The 8,349-nt window shown below is 42.9% G+C and overlaps 1 protein-coding gene across 2 annotated transcripts; it reads left to right on the top strand.

Moving 5' to 3' along the window:
• Positions 1-551: 551 nt before the first annotated feature.
• LOC127781672 (uncharacterized) lies at positions 552-4,610 on the top strand. 2 transcript variants are annotated; one of them, XM_052308678.1, is made up of 3 exons: positions 552-850; positions 945-1,013; positions 3,731-4,610. In XM_052308678.1, exons 2-3 carry the CDS (start codon positions 975-977, stop codon positions 4,454-4,456), a joined length of 765 nt encoding a protein of 254 aa, XP_052164638.1. In that variant the 5' UTR covers positions 552-850; positions 945-974; the 3' UTR covers positions 4,457-4,610. The 2 variants fall into 2 exon arrangements, with proteins under 2 accessions (XP_052164638.1, XP_052164637.1); XM_052308677.1 differs by having other exon boundaries at positions 556-850; positions 3,728-4,610.
• The last annotated feature ends 3,739 nt before the right edge of the window (positions 4,611-8,349 follow it).

The raw sequence follows: 8,349 nt of genomic DNA, 5'->3' as shown, positions 1-8,349 counted from the left end.
GACTGAGGGCTAGGGAAGCGCCCACTGCGCGACGGCCGAGCACCAGCAACAGGGGGCGGTGCCTCTCGTCGGCGACGACGAGGAGGAGGAGGAGGAGCCGAGGAGGAATCGGGAGGGAAGGGAAGAGAAGGGAAGGGAGCGGGCGCTCCGGCGGATGCTGCATACGCGGAAAAAAGGTGTGGAGCCGAGCATGTGCTACAGTAACCCACATATGCTAATGACAGATTAATTAAGCTTAATAAATTCATCTTGCGGTTTCCAGGCGAGTTATGAAATTAGTTTTTTCATTCGTATCCAAAAACCGTTCCGACATCCGGTCAAACGTCCGATGTGATATCTAAAAATTTTCTTTTCACGAACTAAACAAGGCCGTAGTGTCATCCCTTTTCTCCGGGCTGTTGTTTTAAGTAGGTTATCCCTAAGGTCGAAGATTAGCCGGTCCTGATAATATGTAGGTCCCACATATATAGATTGCCCTTAACCTTGCACTATGGGTGTAGTAGTGTTCTTAAATTGAAGTTCCAAATTAAGCCTACATGGTAGCATGGGAGATTAGTCAAAAAGGGCTATATATCTGACAGTGACATGCTTACCACCTTTGGTCACTTATTATTGCTCTAAACAATTTAGGGAACTTGATTAGGGAGAGCACCACGCTGTAATCCATCATCGAACCCACTCCATAATAAATCTACCCTCACCTCACACGCGCACGGCAAGCACATACCAGTTTGCCCTCCTCCCCATCATCTCGGCGGCGTAGCTCCCCCTCCTCCTCACGGCCTCATCATCAGCATCACCTCCATCTCCTTGCTAAAGCTGCCACAACAACAACAACCGGTTCGATCGGGTATATATAGCTAGGCGATTGTGTGATACCGTGCTATGATTTGGAGTAATTTATGCTCTATATATGATCAAATATTTGTTTGTTGCGCTTGCAGGATCGCGTACGTGGTGGAGGCGGCGATCTGATGGAGATGGACATCAGGAGAGACACAGATCTTCCGCAGGTTTGTTAATTGCACCACGGTCCCTCTCCCTTCGCCATAGAATGTTCGTTCGATCCCAATATTCTTTTTTAATTAAGGTTCCTGACCGGTACAGTCTAGATAGTAAACGGTTCGTGATTGATTTGCTTCCAATTAGATATACTAGAGCACTATAGTATTGTTAGCTGCGCAGCTGTCGTCGCTGTGTAAGGAGGAGGTGGGGATTGGGAGGATGCAGCAGCGGTGGTGCGTGTGGAAGGAGACAGTGCGCCCTGTCACGGTGACGGGCGTAGGGAGAGGAAGAGGAGGAGATCAAGACGACGACGGCCTAGGCTTCTCGATCTCAACCTAGCTATTGATGAGTAGTGTTCATCAGTGATGGAGAGATAGGCTTCTCTCAACCTATTAACTTCTTTTGCTCTAGCAGCGTTCTTCATTTTCTCTTAGAGAGGATGTTGTCCTTACATACAATACAAAGAGAGAACTCCTTCCCTTTGTCGTATTTGTCTAATTTGTTACCCTCCTGCTACTTTTTTTTCCTGGATCTGTCACTAGAAAGAAGAGAGGGCTGGAGTAAGAGAATATGAGATGAGCCCCTTCCAAAGTGACAGCGGGGTAGGTAGGATGGAAGCTAAACATGCACCTTCTGATCGGCATACTAGAGGTGAACAAGATGAGGTTGCCTAGCCAGGCGACACTGGTTGCTTCAGCCACCTTTTGGCCGGCGTTTTAGAGGTGAAGAAGATGAAGTTGCCCAGCTATGCTTCAGCGCCTTCTGATCAGCGTTCTGGAGGTGAAGAAGATGAGGTTGCCCAACCAGGTACGAAGCTGGTTGCTTCAGCAACTTCTGGCTGGTGCTCTGGAGGTGAAGAAGATGAAGTTGCCCAGCCATGCTTCAGCACCTTCTGGTCGGCGTTCTGGAGGTGGAGGTGAAGAAGATGAGGTTGCCCAGCCAGGTGCGAAGCTGGTTGCTTCAATGACTTCTAGTCGGCGTTCTGGAGATGAAGAAGATGAAGTTGCCCAGCCATGCTTCAGTGCCTTCTGCCCGATGCTCTGGAGGTGAAGAAGATGAGGTTGCCCAGCCAGGCGACGCTGGTTGCTTCAGCTCCTTTTGGCCGGCATTTTGGAGGTGCCCAGTCAAGCGACTCTGGTTGCTTTAGCGCCTTCTACCCAGAGTTCTGGAAGTGAAGAAGATGAAGTTGCCCAGCCATTCTTCAGCGCCTTCTGGTTGGCGTTCTGGAGGTGAAGATGATGAGGTTGCCCAACCAGGTGCGAAGCTGGTTGCTTTAGCGACTTCTAGCCGGCATTCTGGAGGTGAAGAAGATGAAGTTGCCCAGCCATGCTTCAGCGCCTTCTGGTCGGTGTTCTGGAGGTGAAGAAGATGAAGTTGCCCAGCCATGCTTCAGCGCCTTCTTGCCGGTGCTTTGGAGGTGAAGAAGATGAGGTTGCCCAGCCAGGCGACGTTGGTTGCTTCAGCTCCTTTTGGCCGGCGTTCTGGAGGTGCCCAGCAAGGCGACTCTGGTTGCTTTAGCGCCTTCTACCCGGCGTTCTGGAAATGAAGAAGATGAAGTTGCCCAGCCATGCTTCAGCGCCTTCTGGCCAGCGTTCTAGAGGTGAAGAAGACGAGGTTGCCCAGCCCAGGCGTCGACACTGGTTACTTGGGCGATGAGTCTTGAGAGACACCTGTAGGCCATGCATGAAGATGCCTTTTTGTTATGATTCGATGCTCTCATTAATTGAATTGCTTTCTCGGATAGTCCATGTTTCTTTTTTATGCTTTTAATACGATAGCTTTTGTTTTTTTTCAAAAAGAAATGTTCTAGCTACTAAATATTACCTCAATTATAAAATGTATGACGCCGTTGAATTTTCGCATAACGGTTGGTCATTAGTCTTCTTCAAAAAAATATTATATAAATATTGTTTATTTATTTTTATTTGTTTTATCATCATATAAAATATAATCTTAACTTATACTTTTACATTATTTTTGAATAAGAGACAAACGGTCAAACACTGTACGAGACGTCAACGACGTCATTCATTTTAAAAAGAATGTAGTACATGAATAGAAAACCTTGTTTTAGCTATCTTGGCAAATTAATTTGGTATGTAATTAGTGCACTCAATATATAGATACTCCCTCCATTCCATAATACGAGGCACAGATTTAATTTTTAAAACATTTGACTAAAAATTAGAATAATGCAAATTGAATTTTATTTGCTAAAATTTATGTCATTTATTTGAATTTACTTTTATAGTGTTATAATTTTGTTGATATAGTTTACAAAAAATTATAAGACCAAAAAATAGTTTTGGAGTTCAATATGTCAAATTTGACCGTCCGTTAATTATATTATGGGATGAAGTGAGTAGGTGTAAATATAAAATATTAGTTTGACTTTTATCTTGGACAATTAATTGGATACGTAATTATTAATGCACTAATCATGTATGATGTACACTCATCAATTGGTTATAAGAGAATAACCAACTATTAGCTACAAATCATCTATAGTTAATTTTATAGCCAATTCATACAATAGTTACCTATAAATATATATTACACAATTAATACCTGGTGCCACATATTATATACATATGTATCTTGGAATCCGTGCTGCAGCTGGCTGCTCTTCTCTCTTCTCTTTTATCTCATCGAAATATGTTTATAGCTGGCTAATAGTCTGCTATTTGCTCTAACTGAGTATACGTGTTTTGTGTACATGCAGCAGCAGCCAAGTTCTGACCAAAAGAAGATGGATAAGCTGATAAAGATCGTCTTCGGGACAGTGGTCGCGGTGGGCATCGCCGCTGTGTTCTCACCCCAGTCAAACACGTCGTCGTTGGTCAGCCGCGCGTTGGCCATATCCACGTACACCTCCGTGATCATTTCCATGGCGGCCACCATGACCGTAGTGGTACGGCTCGACGAAGGGCCCTCCTTCGCGCGGTGGCGCCGCGTGCTCGTCCTCACCTCGTGCGGATCGCTGTGGTCGGTCACCACGCTCTACCTCGTCTCGCTTAATTGGAGGCAGGTTGTGGCGGTGCCTGTAGCCCTGGTCATCTTCTTCGCCGCCGGTAGATGGCCCTTCGTTTCTTCTGTCGTCGTTGTTCATCATCCTGATCACGACGAGAATGCCATCAAGGCGGTGATCTTTAGGAGATGCGATCTGTTCATCGGCACCAGCCTCGTCGGCGTCTTCTTCGGCACCAGTTTCAACGACTACATGACCAAGGCATCGAGGGTTCCTGGTGCCGTCGTTTACATCTGGATTTCTATCTACCTCGTCTTCACTATTGGCCTCTTTCTGATGGCGAGCATCGGAACGGGACTGGAGGCTCTCACCGATGACTATGCAAGAAAATTATACTACGTCGCCGCAGCTCTTCTTACGGTTGCATTTCTTCTCGTTGTGGTTGTAAATTGTCTACGAGTATCCGAATTACCCACCAGCTGAACAATATGTCACTACTAGAAAAACCATTTTTTATGGTCTTCCGAGGCGGACGCCCGCTCCGCCTGCATACTTGATAGGTTAATTATATTAGAGTGTGCGTGTACATGTAACTATATATAGTAAGGGGCTTTTATGTTTTTATCCTTGCTTTTCAGTTATAATTGTGATTTTACCTGTTCATTTTAAGATTTATCACTTGTGAAGAAACCATCTTTATTGGGTTGGCTAAAATAGTCTCGGTTAAATAGGAACTGGGACTAGAGAATATCTTTCGTCCCGGTTCAAAAACCTAAAAGCACTTTTTGGTCTTTAATTAGTCCTGGTTGGTGAAAAATCATTTTTAGTCCCGGGTCAAAAAATAGCAGGTAGTGTTAGACCCCTATACTACCAACCAGGACTAAAGAACTATTTTTAATTAGTCTTGGTTGTTAAACAACCGAGAAAAAAAATGGCAACCGTGCGCTAAAAAAATAGATTTACTGCCCCGATCTCATCGTTATCTCTTCCTCTCATCTCATGTCATCTCCTTATCTCCTCTCATGAACCTTGTATCTTCTCCTCCTCCCCTCATTCTCAACCCCCCCCCCCCCCCCCCCAAAAAAAATCTCCTCCTCCGGCCCCCTAGCTCCCCTCTCCTCCCCTTCCTCCCCTCCCCTCCGGCGGGCGGCGGCCGCAGTCGGCACGGCAGCGGGGGATGGGAGGCAGCGCACGGCGGGTGGCTACAGCCGCGTGGTGGAAGCAGCCCCGGAGGCGAGATGGGAGGCGGCGCATGGCGGCGGCGGGATGCTAGGCAGTGCACGGCCTCGCGTTTATGTCTGTTCATGTTTTTTGGTTTAAGTCCCGGTTGATTTGTGATGTGATGATGGTAGTAAGGGTTAGAGTGAATGGGATTTGGAGCAAATGCAGCTTGATATATTTGGGGATTTTGTGAAAGATTTATGGATGATTTTTCTGACTGAAAGTGCTACTAGGACTTTGCCCAGTAGTGTATTTTCATTTATTTGAAATGTACAAATTTACATGAATAGGGAACCAAACAAGAGAATTTAACAAAGTTTGTAACCAATCAAAAACTATTTACTTCATAGGATCCTTCATCCTGCACATATGCAGAAGAATCTCATTATTTAAAAGATTTCTCTAGGACTGGAAAGTTGGTGGAAAATTTTGAAAGATCAGTCCATTCCTTTGCTTCCAGATATGTCACATTGCAATGAAACAGATTTCAAGGAACCCCTTCCTTCTAAAATTAATCCTTTCGAGTACCATCATTTGAAAGAACTCCAATGTGGGATCCCAGGAAATTCCCAGATGCTAACATGCAACACTGAACGGGAAAGCGAAAAATAGATGAATTCTAGTCTCTCTGTGGCCTCCAGGACATAAAGCACAAGTCAAGTCATCATCTTCTTTTGTACAATGTATTCCATCAAGCATATCCCTGGTGTTTCATCTGTCAGTGAAGCAGCCAGACAAAAACCTTGATTTTCATTACACATTTTATCTTCCATAACCAAACAAAAGGTCTGGGCGGTTGTAGGGCCAAAAAAATTATGGATGATTTTATGAATGGTTTGTGGTGCTCGAATAATTTGTGGATGATTTTACGAATGATCTGTGGTGCTCGAAATCAATAGGTACAAGCAGCAAAAAAAAAAGGAAAAAAAACTTTAGTCATGGTTGGTGTTTACCAACCGGGAGTACCTCTTTAGTCCCGGTTGATCGATCTTTAGTCCCGGGTAAGATGGTTATCTTTAGTCTCGGATTCGTAGTCCCGGTTGCGTAACCGGGACTATAGGGGGTTACGAAACAGGGGTAAAAACCCTTTCTTCAGCAGTGTATGATTTTTCCCTCACTTTTTGAAATCAAGTTTGTTAAGTTATTGAATTTTCATAGCTTCTAATACAAATGATGCGCAAAGCTTTTGCATGTTCGAAAAAGGTTATCATCTCAACCGTGTTAATTTTGTGATACAAAGACACATATACCACCCTTACATATTGATGCAAATTTGCCCTAACTTTTGCACAACAAGTGCGTGTGCATTACGATGGAGTAATAAATTAATTCAAAACAAAATTTGGAATTGAGACGCTTATGTATGAAATGTTCTTATGTTTTGTCGATCCATGCATCCCTTCGTCCTTAAGGAGTCATTAGTCAAAAGTCTAGCCACGCGGCTGATCAGACAATTCTACGTGCATGAAATATTGTTTATAGTACGCGTTGTCCCGCTTTTAAAGATTCTCCATGTCGTGCTCCCATGGCTAGCCTCTCTCTCATCAAAAGAGGTGGCGCCTAATTCAACGAGTAGAATAGAGCCCACAATTGCATCGACTCCCCGAGCCGGCGCTGTTCATGATATTGCTATCGGCATACCTTCAGCGTCCGCCGCACACCACCGTGGTCCGTGCCTATGATGAGTTGTTCTTTCTCTCTTTTTTGCGCACATGATTTTCAAACCGCTGAACAATATATTTTTTTTAAAAAAAATTCTATGAAAAAATTGTTTTTTTAGAACTATATTAATCTATTTTTCAAATTATTTTAGGCTAACACTTATCACTTGCATGGAGGGCGGGCAGCGGGTCGGGGTGGCGGCGCATGGGGGATATTTTTTTTATTCAGTGTGATTGTTTTCACACACGGGTGGATTAGCGCCAGCAAAAATATAGATGCCCACCTGGAAAGTGATTTTCGCAGGCAGAGCTAATGTCTGCCTGTAAAACTCATCTATTTTTACAGGTCTTTGCTTTCTAAAAAAATGTTTTTGGTATGTTTGTAAAAATTGCTTTTCTAGTAGTGTACTTATCGGACCGAAACAATTAAAATTACATAGAAAGATAGACATTTTTGAATTTAACTAAATTAGTACACTATTGCCCTTCTTTGAAAAGGCATCGATATCACAAATTGCCCTGACGTGGTTTGCCCATCAGAACAAAATTTTGGGTTCCTGCATTCCAGTATATACACTATTGAAACCCCACTGGAAAAATATACTATGTTTCCAGTTTTCCGTGCTAACACTTTCGCTTCAGCGCCAAAAAAATTTCACTGCACAAACCGGGAGTGGTGGGCAATAAATATTTCACTGAGGATGGTCAAGTCCATTTATTCTTTACACAGGTTTTGCTAGATTGTGCATATTAATGAACACAAATCACATTCCTATAAAAACCGAGTACCTCTCATGTAGAAATATAAGGGTATATACAACGGTCTTTATTAGCGGTCTCTCTATTGTCATGCAAGTAAATTTGGTGACATGAAAGAAAGAGAAATGAGTATGGTTGTTATGCATGCATGACAACGGCTCAGAGTCAACTCTCGGCATTTATTAGAGCAATTTTTGTTGCATGGTGGTGAAAGAAAGAAAAGAATAGTAAGAAAAAGTATTTTGATATATTAATGATTAGAGATCATATTATCTCTAACTGTTATAGGATGTTAGTCTCTAGATAACACAAAGCTCATATCTGACTCTACCTTTGTTCATGCCCTAACCATTTCTTTACCTTTCCTTTCCAATTATCGTGCTGAGACTAAATAGTTACAGCTTACTAGCTAATTCATGGTAGGTGCAGACATTTTAGAGATTATATATATATGCTTCCTGTATATGGTCAAAAGCATTTGGTGTTTCAGTTTATTTACGTAAGGAAATTAAAGGAGGTATAATTAATCAGACATAAGATAAGAGAAGCATGCATCCAGGTCGCAGCAAATTAACTGAAGTATTTTTTTTTCTCAAATTGCATGCATATATAGTCTAATTTCCATTTTCTACTTATCATAAAAAAGGTTTTTCAGCATGTATTGATGATTTTATGAATCTATGTATATCTAGGACGTGACTACATAGCTAGTGGTAGCTGGTTTGTCTAAACCAG

This window comes from Oryza glaberrima, chromosome 8, assembly GCF_000147395.1.
Source record: "Oryza glaberrima chromosome 8, OglaRS2, whole genome shotgun sequence".
In the NCBI taxonomy this organism is placed as follows: domain Eukaryota; kingdom Viridiplantae; phylum Streptophyta; class Magnoliopsida; order Poales; family Poaceae; genus Oryza; species Oryza glaberrima.
The sequence above is the reverse complement of the archived record's forward strand: the minus strand, read 5'-3'. Positions and strand labels throughout refer to the sequence as shown.